Here is a 12,352-nt window from a genome sequence, read left to right as displayed (position 1 = left end):
TTCTGCAGGAGCTCTTCTTCAGGCCTTATTTGTATTTGAAGCTTAATATTATTATTTGTTTTTTTTATAAAATAGTACGTCTGTCTGTGTGCTTGTATCTTTGTATGTGTGTCCACCTTATCTTAAGGTCTGATAGACTTCCAAAGCCGAAAATGCTTGAAAATCATCATGTAGATATTGACCTCTCAGTAAAGATGAATTGATCAGATCAAAGGAAAGGGGCAACAGGGGGCAGGAGACCCCCATTGAAAATTAAAATATTTCCAATCTAAATGATATTCCTACTATATTCAATATATATTAAGAGATAATGATGATTTCCATTATAATTCCTTATAGCAGATGCTTCTTCAAAAATGTCTTTGGGACTGCTTTACTTCAGGAGCAATACATTATTGCATCGATTCAAGAGGAAAATGGGTTTGATTTCTGAAATGATGATCTAAATGCTTGCCTTGTTCAAGCAACAGATCTGTAGATTCCTCTTCATTTTTTTAAAATTAGTATGATTAAGTTGGTTGGTAGTGATGAACATATTTTGTCAGACCAAACCAGTCAGTAGGAAGAAGTATTGATTCATATTTAGAACACCAATCCAGTAAGTGGATTTATTCAGCGTGTGCCCTTGCTGTTTTCTCACCTCCATTTTTAAGACTTGTCTGGTTTTGAGGTGTTATGTCTGAGAAAAGGCTTCAGGGCTGACCTTGGTTGAGGTGATGAAAGTAACACAGAATAACTCAGATTTTTTAAAATGTCGGTGTAAGTTGAATTGAGCGTGATCAAGCAGACCTGAGTAACATGTTGTTTCACCTTCTTACCAATGCTTTGGTGGCAGTTTAGAAACGTGGCTAAGCGCAAATGAAGTCCACAAACGTTGGATCTTGGGTCAAGTTCCCAACAGGACATTCCATTAACAGCATTAACAGGGATGCGTGACATCCTGCCACAGCACCTTTGCTTATTGATCTGCTTTTACTGCTCCAGCAAACTGTGTTTAAGGGCCATTTGTAGCCTTTTTTGATCTTCCAGGTCGTCATCTTGACTGTGCAGTAGTTGAATCTATAGAGTCAGATGTGAAATCTGGCCCCTTACATCCTGGTTAGTGGAAATTTGACGAATGTTATGGTTCTTTTCTGCAGGGAAGCTTCTATGTGCCCAGTGAAAACTGTCTGCAGAGAGCTCAGATGTGGCACCGCAGGCTCTGTCTCCTCCTAGCGGTCGCTTACCAAAGCCTCCACACCTACTACATTGCACTTGTGAAGGAGATTCCTCAGCTGCTGGACACAGGTCAGCAGATACAACAATTGAATTCTTATTAGCTTTTGTGTTTGATGAAAAATAAAACTTACATATAGATATATTTTTTTATCTTTGCAGAAACTCTTCCCATCCAAGAAACTCTCAACAGTTTTACATCCGAGCTACAGGTGAGTGTTTGATATTGTTAAAAAAATGTATTGAAACTAATCATTGCCATACTTTGCTGTATATGAGGATAATAAACGTGTATGAGCATGAGAACTATGACAGTTCTTTGGTTATTTATTTAGAATTATAAACATAAAAATATGCAAGTATACTTAAACGTAATAGTCATTAGTGTATATTGTAACTTTTAGTCATAATAGGTATAAATATGAGACGAGACCAATAAATATACAATCTTTGTCCCCGTCAGCTGCAGGAGGGTCCGGAGAAGGTGGGGGAACAGATCAGCCGGGATGTGAGCGGACTCTGCTCCCAGCTAAATGCACTCTGGATTCGCTTCCTAGAGATGGCGGTGTTGAACCCCCACATCCACTCCTACCTGGCACAGGAGCACCACACACTCAGGGTGAGAATCACGCTCAGCTGTTAACTCTCAGCACACTTAGCTAAACAATTTTTATTTTATTTAGGGTAAAATTGAGCAAGAGCTGCTTCTTCACAACTATCTCTAGGGTCTTTTCATTTGGCAAAAGGCTTTACTATTCTTCTTGTAAAATGGACTCAGATAAGGATGTCCACATTTCAACCTGACCCATAACAATGTCAGGGATGCTGAGCTGCATCAGAGTGTGGTCAGACAACACTTTCTGGGGAAAAGAAAAACATGTTTCATGTGTTCTCGTTTACACTGTGTATTAAATCCATTTTGTCTCTTTGCTGATCAGGTCAGACGATTCTCAGAGGCGTATTTCTTCACAGAACACCCTAAAAAGACGTGTCTTACTTTTCAAGAAGAGCTGTGAGTATAAAATCCGTCTCTTTAATCCATAGCAGCCATGAGTCAACAGCACCATCTGATGGTGATTTGTCATCACGCTGTTGAAGGAGTGAACAGGCTATAGTTAGGAATGTGCCAGGACAAATATAAACATATGGTGCACTAATTTCATTTTCATTTTTTAGAGGCTCACTTTTTCATCATCATCTTCATCATCTTCATCGTCATCAGTAATAATGGTAATGAATTTAATAATAAATAATCATTCATTTTGAGTAGACGCATAATTCAATACAAAATATCAAACATTTAGTTTCTAAACAACATAGTTTAGAGAGGACACAGAGAAAGAAAATGATTATGCAATAATTAATACCAATTACATTTATACTGATGTCCTCTTGAGGTTAATCTTTACGGTTAGTTCCTACCTTTTACACATTCAAACAGACCTTCACTGTATTTTCAAAGTCTTTTTTTGTTTTTGTATCTTCCGATTCTAGCCCCTAAATGAGTGTTTAATTTAGTGTGGCTCTTAAATGATTACCTGTTGCCATACGCTTAACTACACGGGTATGTAAGATTATTCCACCCACCCAAGTTCCGCCTCTTGCTCAGAGTCTGGCTGAATCAAAGGACTGCATTCCTAAGATTACTGCAACCTCCAATAGCCGTGTTCAATAACAGACAGATACATCCATTTTAATAGATGGAAAAGATGGAAATGTGAAGACAGATACATCCATATATCATAGAGTGCACAAAAAACTGATCATGAAGTGCCAAATGCATGGGAAATTAAAAAGTAATGTGTTGCTCTGCTCTGTCTTTCTTTAGCATCAACAGACAAGGGCAGATTGCCACAGAGGTGCGGTGCTCCAACTACCTGACCAAGATGCCTCCTCTCACTGTCGAGTGCCTGGACATTGACGGCGACTGGAACAGTCTGCCAATCATCTTTGAGGACCGATTTGTAGAGACTCCTCAGACTGGTACAAGTCAACTTTAAATAATACAAAAATTGTTTTGCATCCGAATATGCACAGTTCAAATGTTTAATTCCTCCTATATTCATGTGTTTTTCTTTCTAGTGAGAGAAACCCTTGTGCCATATCATGAAACCATTGATCAGCAGAAACACCTACAAGCTGACATGAACAACATTCTTGAACTGAGAGACCAAGCGGGATCACCAGCAACATCACAAGATCCCTTGGACAGTGAAAACAACCTGGAGTTCCCAATACCTGCGTCACCTGTCGCCAAACAGCGCACTGAGAACATCTTTCCAAGTGATGGAATCGACGGCAGTGCAGTTGCTTTTGTGACGAAAGTAATAAAAGATTGTGACTCAATGGACAATGACAGTAGCTTGAGCCTGGATAACATTTCACTGAGAACACTGGACGTCAAAGAAGTGAGAGAAGAGGTTGTCATAGACTACAATAACAGCAGTGGAGAGCCATCTTCGCTTCATGAGAAAGTTGAGGAACAAAGAGAGCAAGTCCAGGATCTTGGATGTGAAGATGACCGTGTTACAAAGCCATTAAACCACTTGGATGTCGAGACTGAAAGTTACCCCGACAGGCTGTCAGCCAGTCCACAGCATCTTACATCCTGCTCCCCGAGTGGTCTCAGAAAAGACATGGTTCTCCACGCAGGCCTGGTCAGCTCAAAGATCATGAAGCGGTCGTCGTCAGTCATCTCCGACTCGGGTATTGAAAGTGAACCCAGTTCGGTGGTGTTGCCTGTTGAGATAGCGTTACAAGGAAAACCCATTCTAGACTCCATCGACAGAGAGATTCCGTGTCGCATAACCTCCCACCACACGGTCCATCGAAGTTCCCTGGAAGGTCTACGCATGGAGAGCAACTGCAGCCTTCCCAGTGGTGGAATACAAGCATCGCTCACTTCTATAAACTCTCTCCCCTATGAGGACGACCAACAGCTGAGGCAGCAGAGTAAACTGACCAAGTCCCTGTCAGCACCACAGATAAGTAGTCCAGAAGACAACGAAGAGTTGAACGACACTCTCCAACTTGAAGCAAATGATTCAGTTGGAAAAGAAGATTCATCAGGATACGAGTCTCTTCTGAGAAGACACGTTGATTCAGATGCTTGGACGACTAACCCGGATCAAGATAGCCCTGAAACCGTAAACCACAATGTTTGTACGGCGTCATTGCAAGAGTCTGAAGAAGTCGTTTCTCACTCCTCTGGAGACCAAATGTTTTGCCCGACATCCTCATTGGACAATACCCATCTTGATGATTTGAAAATCTCAGAATTTGTCTACAATGACAAGCTTGTGCATCAAGAGCTCAGGAGATCAACAGACAATGGTGTAACAGTTCCAGTGGAATTCAACGGGATAGTTTCTAGTGAAACTGAATCAGCTGATTTCCAGACAAAAGCCTCCAAAATCCCAAATTCCGGCCTGGCCTTCGTCAACAAGAAAATGGTGGAGGTTGTGAACATGTCCGTGTCCTGTGCCCCGACCTGTTTGCCGTTTTCCTCAGTTCTAAGGGATTCTGCTTCGATGAGTGGAATATCCACCCGGCAGACCACCTCACCCATAACACACCAACCCCTCGGCTCATTTGGTATCATTTCCTCCACATCACTGAGCCCGCTTGGCATGGACGATGAGACCAACGAGCAAATTATGAAGTAAGTGTTTCAACTTGAGTGTCAGGTTAAAGTGTGAGGGGGTTGGTTTTGAACCAATTGCTGTAAATGTGGTACTTCTTTCTCTATGACTGTGGATGATAGAGCGCCTTTGTCTTGAATTAAAAGTCCATGAGCTTTTATAATTTAAGTTTAAGAAGTGCTAAAACTTGAACAAGAATATTCATTTTAGATATTGGTTACAGTCATTATTTAGCCTCTGTCTTTCACACCTTTTATGTACTTATTAATATTGAATATTGCAGCCTTATTGTAACTATTATTTTAATTAATTTTTTGTATATAAGAGCCCCAGAAACAAGTACTTCTGGCAACCAATCTTTCTGATGTTGTGACAGTTAAAATACTATTAGATAATTTGATAAGCAGTCGTGATAATGAAATAAAACTTGTTTTAAATGTTTCTTTAATAAGAATAATACATGAAAGTTAGTTCTACTACAGTTACAGTTGACTTACTCAGTGGTTCTTTCCTTCAATGATCACGTCCGTCTCTCTAAAATATCTCGTCATTTTGTGTAAAAATGAATGCATAAGCACTACTGTTAATCCTCTTTTAACTCAGCTTCTACAAAGCTAAAGAAGATATGTTGGGAGAGATAAACTTTCAGGCGAGTTTATACAGCAGCCTTCCAATGCTGGCATCTGAACTACCATACTTCCCCCCGGAGGAGGACGACGGAGAGTTTGACGGTATACACCTCGTCGTGTGCGTCCATGGACTCGATGGTTCGTATACATCTGTTCAATGTCCTATGTTAGCTTTACGATGATGAATTTAAGAAGTTACATTACATTATATGCTTACTCAAACAAATATTTTGTAATTTATCATGGTTATTTTGTCAAAGAAAATTAAAGTAATGTTGTTGGATCTAGGCCAATTATCTCATAACAAGGTTTCATCGCATGTAATTTCATCAAGATAAATGTGTGAAATCAAATTAGCCTTGTTTATTTATCCTCCGGCAGGAAACAGCGCCGACCTTCGCCTGGTGAAGACTTTCATTGAGTTAGGTTTGCCTGGGTCCAGGCTGGACTTTCTAATGTCTGAACGGAACCAGGTAGAAATATTTTGCTGGTGAACAACATCACTCTAGCTGCTTTGTCTAAAAGCTTTTTCTTTTTTCATTCTCCTGTAGACTGACACGTTTGCTGACTTTGACACAATGACGGACAGACTGTTGGATGAGATCGTCCAGCATGTCCAGCTATACAATCTGACCATAGGAAGGATTAGGTCAGTATATCCTCCAGATCCTACACCCGCACTGTGATAATATGGTAGTTTACAGGGAGATCCAGCAGGTGGAAGCAGAGTTGAAGTTATCACAGAAATCCTAACTAAGAATCATTTAAGACTGAATGCACTGCACAACACAGCAATATGTTGCTTAGTTTAAATCTAATTAAGCCATTTATCGTCTTCAGTTATGTCCCTTAATATGTAGTTCATAGAGTTTCTTCTCAAGATGTTGGATGTCTCATGGGTATGTTTATCTCAAGGCAAAGCTGCCACAAGCACATCTGGTGCATTTTAATTTGGTTTATTCTGTATGACACTGATGGAAGAAAAGAGGAGGTGAACATTCATTTTCATAAGTTAGCATCACATGATGTTGTTTCCCGAGAGGAAGGGGATGGAAGCGACATTCTATGAGTCGCTTCGCCCATCATCACAGTTGGATCACTTGAAAAAAAACATATACAGTGTTTTTGTGACATCCTTCTTTTCCAGGTACAAAAACATAATAAGGAGAAGAACCAACAGGCCTAATAATTCAGGCTTTTCTTTGGTGACATCAACTTTAATTTCCATCATTACCAGGCGATACATTTCTAAGGATGATTTATTTGGTTGAGATATTGCTGCAGCAACCAGATCCAGGGATCTAAAATAAGATACATCGCGGTGTCACAGGGCAGCGGCGTAGGCGGCAGCATGTTTTCCTGGCCGCCCACTGAAGAAGCAAGTTTATCTCTCTGAAAGTTGTTTGTCTCCGGCCAACAGCTTCATCGGCCACTCTCTGGGGAACATCATCATCCGCTCGGTGCTGACGAGGCCTCGGTTCCGCTGCTATTTGCCCAAACTTCACACGTTCCTCTCGCTGTCTGGCCCTCACCTAGGAACCCTGTTCAACAGCAGCACGCTGGTCAGCACCGGTAAGACTTCCTGTCCATAGCGTCACTATCATTGTAATCACGATGACTGTGTCTGACTGTGGGCGTGCAAAGGTCTGTGGTTGATGCAGAAGTTGAAGAAATCCGGATCTTTGCTGCAGCTCACCTTCAGAGACCATGTTGATCCCAGACAAACGTTCCTCTACCTTCTGAGTCAGAAGCCCGGTAAGAAAGCGCCGCTCGACGATGACGCATGTATCAATTCTGCTGGTGAGCTCAGAGGCCTTCCTGCTGAGTGCCAAACAATCGCCGCCAAAGCTCAAAGAAGAAAAACCTCTCACTGCTGTTTTAGCCTTCAATGATTGTGGCAGCCTGACAGAGTGATCCAAAACCTGTCACTAGAAATGTTGCAGAGTACTTAAAGGAACTCAGAGCAGAATTGGTTCTAGTGACACCGAGTCTTGCTCGTGTGGGAATGTCCCACTGTGACTGTTATTTTTCTTCTTTCCTTTCAGGGCTCAAGTTTTTCAAGAATGTGGTGTTAGTGGCTTCTCCACAGGATCGTTATGTCCCTTTTCATTCTGCAAGAATAGAGATGTGTCGCACGGCTCTCAGGGACAGAACCACAGGTACACCGGCCGGATCCTCCTTATCCTTATCCAAATGCAACTTCCGTACAGTGCCAGTGAATTTTTTTTTTTTTTTTACCCACATTTTGTGCGAGAATCTGACTGACTGTAGAGCAGAATTGTCCGACTAATTCCTCAAAACTAGTTTTGGAATGGTTAGAAATAATGGTTATGTTAATACTACAAAACAGGAGGCGGCGATACTGTGAATTATATTTAAAAAAATGCCGCACATCTGTTGTGTTTTACAAACTTAACAAAGTAAATATTAAAAAAAGCTGATGCTGTAAATATGGTGTTAAATCAAAAACAAATAACTCTTAAGTTATTTGTCTCTTAAGATTTACATCATTAACAAATACATTATATAACAGAACCTAATCAAACATAATAAACAATCATACACCGTTAGTAATGTGGAGAGAGAAGGTGATGAGATATGAAGCAAATGGTGGCGATTGAACTCCTTTCTTGACAGGTTACTGTATGTTCCTGCTTCTTCCTCATTTTATGGTTTGAATGGTCTTTATTAACGAATCCCACGATCATTGATATCAGTGAACATTTCCTAATTGTGATGACAATAAACAGATCTCTGCACTGAGAGGTAATGAAAGACAACTGAGCTCTAATGTGTATTCATCCTTCTTATGATACTTAAACAATAATAACTCTGTTCTATTTATGTTTGAACAGTGCAGGAACAAAAACCGAAGAGGGATGATGTCAAAATAATTTGATTTACTCCAGAATTTTATACAGAACTTCCCACACTGACCAGCTGTGTTTGCATGGATATGTTGACGTAATTGCATATTTTGCTTTGAACAAGCAAAGGTTATTCCTTTATTAAATTTTACAAATGAATAAAGACTGTTTAATATGATACTTATAACCTACCAGGATGGAATCATTTTCTAAAATATCTGAATTAAAGGTTTTATTTACCACTTCACGCACTTTAAATCCTAATAAATTCCTTGAAGTCATAAACGTTTTAGTTCCAACGATTATTAGAGTTATCAGACACTAGCTTGTATCAACATTGTAAAGAAGTCCTTAGAGGTTCTGTGGAGGTATTTAGAAAACTAAGAAAAGTAAATTATTTCTAGACAAACTCAAGCAGCTGAAAGCGTCAAAATTAATCCACAGAATTCCAAAACACAAGATCAGAAGTGACCTTTCCTTTGCTGCCTTATCCGGGTTGGGATGCTCCATAAAAGGAAAAATGAGGCCAGACAATTTATGAGAAAACCTCCAGCCATGCACATCAACCAGCGTCGGTCGCAATAGAATTTAGTTCACATTTGGACTCTATAGGATGTCATGGTGTTTTTGTTTATAATAACAAACTATTTATAGTGATTCCAGCGGACAGTGTAGCCAGTTATAGCGTCAAGAGACCCAAGAACAGATTGGTGATCCTTGTGGTCCCTAGTCAGGGAACGCTGGGCTAAATTTGTGAAAGGAAAAGAACCAAAACTTCTATAGATATTATAGAAGATTTTACATTAAAAGTTGATTCATCATTTTTGTATCTCATCCTTCCTTTTTCAGGGCCGGTGTACACAGAGATGATCAACAACCTCCTGGAGCCACTCGTGGAAGCTAAAGAGTGCCGGCTCATCCGCCAGAATGTTTTCCACGCTCTGCCCAACACCGCCAACACTCTGATCGGCCGCGCGGCCCACATTGCCGTCCTGGACTCTGAGCTTTTCTTGGAAAAGTTCTTCCTAGTGGCTGGACTGGACTACTTCAAATGAAGACAAAAAAAAACTGCTCTATCATTTTAGATAGTATGTAAAAGTGCAAATATTTATCTGTTAACAGCTTGAAGAAGTCAACTGACGTGTAGCCAAGAGAGGGCGTAGAAGACGAGAGAGCCTTATGACTATCTGCCAAAACTAACCCGTGTTATCTTTGGTTTAAAATATTTCAAAACTTCCCTTTAGACTCGGTTTGGATCTGTGGTGGTGTGTGTGCCCGGGTGAAAACTTTAAAGGCAATAGATGCGCAGAATCCTTCTCCCTCTATTGTACAGTTGTAGAAAAATTATGTTTGTATACAAAAATATATTGTTGGACTTATTTATTTTTGAATCTGCTTCTCTGTGTATAGTGTAACTACTCCACCGACTGTGATATGTTATATGCCGTCAATAGCAAATGATGTTTTTATTGCAGAATAACTCCATGTAGCTGGTAACTAACCATGTCTCAGTGTTCATGTCAGACTTCTGACCTGTTGATCTTTACAACTCGACACCAAAGAGATGCTCCTCATCTCTATATGTTAAAATCACAATGCTAACATATGATTATGTTTTCCTCTGGCCAAGATTCTAGTTTAAGTGAGGCGACAAAGGTTTATGAATAAATGTGGTGACAGTTAATGTCCACTTCAGACTTGCTGCGGAAAGACTGGAAATCACGTACACACCCACCCAGAAATAACACATTTGAAGCCTGGTTTTTACAAATTGGTGCCATTATTAGCACAAACTGTGCTGGGAGGAATTTTGCTTTTTAATGACATTTTTTGTTCATAATTCATCGGGTCATGGCTGATAAGTGAAGACGATTTAGCCGCCATAACCTAAACTAAATTGTTGGTATTATTATGCAGTTTCATCGCCCATTCGTAATTCAACCCCTCCCAACTTCTCCTTCTCTGAACCAGGAAATGTCCAACGTACGGTAATGTTGGTGTGACGATGACGTCATCTGCTCCAAATTAAAGATTTGAGGTCACTTTGTACCACCACATTAAACATTTCTAATCATTTAAAGACTATTTTTGTCGATCTTATCATTTTCCAAGCTCCTCCTCCATTGTTTTACTTCCTGGTCTGAAGATGCTTTGTGATTGACTGACATGTGTGAGTTAAATCTTTTTTATTTATTATCGAACTTACATCAGTATCACCGTCTTTGTAGGGAAGTAAGAAACTTTGATTTTATTTTATTGAAAATTTGAATCATTGAACTTGACACTTTTTGTAGCTACACTGAAGTCTAGCTAAACTAGGACACTACATTTCCAAGTGATGTGTAAGACACAGTGATTCTAAACTTCACTTTACTTTACACTTGCCATATTATATATAAACTAAAATGTATCAAAAACTAGTAAAAGCACTCAGTGAGGACAAACCCCTGCTTCCTTGATTGTGCTACTTTCCTGTGCTTGGACTGAAGAAATCAAGCCAAAAGTCTATATATGATAGGACGGTTGAATGAAGAAAAAAACATTTAGTCACTAAGATCAAATAAAAGTGTATTGTTTATTTTACTGAATCAATCTCATGCAGTTTAAACAATTTCCCAAAGGAGACCTCCTGAGGGATCAATAAAGTTTTACCTTACCTTACCTTAGTTTGAAGTCTGTCAAGTTAAATCTTCCTTAAAATACTTCCTTAATTCACATGGAACTATAGTTCCTAACCGAAGTATATTTTATTTTAAGTAACCTAAAAGTAAACAACTCATTATAGGTAATTGCATAACCTCTGTTGCTCCATGAGCCTTTTCAGAAAGTTTTACTGCATGATTAAACCAAAATATGTAATAAAATGTCAACTTTTATTGGACAAGACCAACAAAAAGGTTTTTACAAGTTGATGTTACTGCGGTAATTTTCCGGTCATAAATCGGCCACTTGGAAAATATTGGAACATGAAGCACGTCATTTTAATCCCAACAGGACGACCCAGTTCAAGTTACCAACTTCCTGCTGCCCCGCCCATGCTGTGATACTGTATAACACATGAATATTGACTACTTATAGAATAGTACCTACATATGATACTCCTCAGGGCGGGAGTTTATCTAGTCATCACGGCAGAGTATTGTAAAGGCTTTTTCCCGCTCATTTCTCCTGCCATTATCTACTGTCCATCACAACACGTTTCCAAGTGACATCAAAGGAAATAACCAATCTTACATTTTAATCTAAATCCATTATGGGTGTCTTGTTATTGTCGCTAGCTCGCTGGTGAAGGTTGTGTCCTGCACTCGCTGTATTCATTCTCCTCATTTGTCAGTCACTGTCGTGTCAACCTTTGTGTCGTCTTCTCCTGTCGAGAACAAGCGCTGATGTGGGAAAGTGCTTTTGTACTCGCATGGAGACAAGTGTTACCGTGACCTCAGAGGCTGTCTCTTTACAAACACTCGCCACCGGTAAGATTTTCTTTATGTATTTCCATCTTATATTGTGATCGCCTGTCAGTTAGATGTCTGTACTTCAGATGCATTTCAGTATTTCAGGCCACTTTAAACCATAAAAACAACATACGATACTCATGCATGACCTTCAATATGACTTTATTGTGAACTCTTTCTAACACAAAATTTCTATTAGGTTAGGTTATGTTAGGTAGAACTTTATTGTTTCCTCAGGAGGTCTCCTTCGGGGAAACGGTTTTGTCTGGCCTGTCAACATGATCGATATGTATTAAAAATGTAATCAGCGATATTAAGCCATCACTAATATTGAAACAATATTAACTAACTATATAAAAATATGTGTTATTAAACTATTTATGTAAAATGTAAGTTGGCAAAGAAAATAGCAATTTTGATTCTGATATATATTGGAATGGAATATACAAAAAGGTAGAAATAGAATTACAAAAAGAAACAGTCAATTTCTATACTAAGAGAAGAACAATTAAGTTAATATATAAATAAAACGAATTGAAAAGTTGACA

At 39.3% G+C, this 12,352-nt stretch overlaps 1 protein-coding gene across 2 annotated transcripts in view; it reads left to right on the top strand.

The window, feature by feature from the left end:
- fam135b (family with sequence similarity 135 member B) overlaps positions 1–10,432 on the top strand; it is a 29,018-nt gene extending 18,586 nt beyond the window's left edge. For both annotated transcript variants that reach the window (XM_087787678.1, XM_087787677.1), the window contains exons 8-20: positions 1,140–1,287; positions 1,378–1,427; positions 1,679–1,834; positions 2,154–2,227; positions 3,044–3,198; positions 3,298–4,876; positions 5,460–5,623; positions 5,867–5,958; positions 6,037–6,134; positions 6,906–7,057; positions 7,130–7,240; positions 7,531–7,644; positions 9,202–10,432. In XM_087787678.1, the coding sequence (XP_087643804.1) occupies positions 1,140–1,287; positions 1,378–1,427; positions 1,679–1,834; positions 2,154–2,227; positions 3,044–3,198; positions 3,298–4,876; positions 5,460–5,623; positions 5,867–5,958; positions 6,037–6,134; positions 6,906–7,057; positions 7,130–7,240; positions 7,531–7,644; positions 9,202–9,407 (3,099 nt within the window). In that variant the 3' untranslated portion in view covers positions 9,408–10,432. The remainder of the gene's footprint in view (positions 1–1,139; positions 1,288–1,377; positions 1,428–1,678; positions 1,835–2,153; positions 2,228–3,043; positions 3,199–3,297; positions 4,877–5,459; positions 5,624–5,866; positions 5,959–6,036; positions 6,135–6,905; positions 7,058–7,129; positions 7,241–7,530; positions 7,645–9,201) is intronic.
- Positions 10,433–12,352: the final 1,920 nt, after the last annotated feature.

This window comes from Callionymus lyra, chromosome 3 (assembly GCF_982586985.1).
Source record: "Callionymus lyra chromosome 3, fCalLyr1.hap1.1, whole genome shotgun sequence".
In the NCBI taxonomy this organism is placed as follows: Eukaryota; Metazoa; Chordata; class Actinopteri; order Syngnathiformes; family Callionymidae; genus Callionymus; species Callionymus lyra.
Note: the sequence above shows the minus strand (reverse complement) of the source record. Positions and strands in the feature narration are given on the sequence as shown.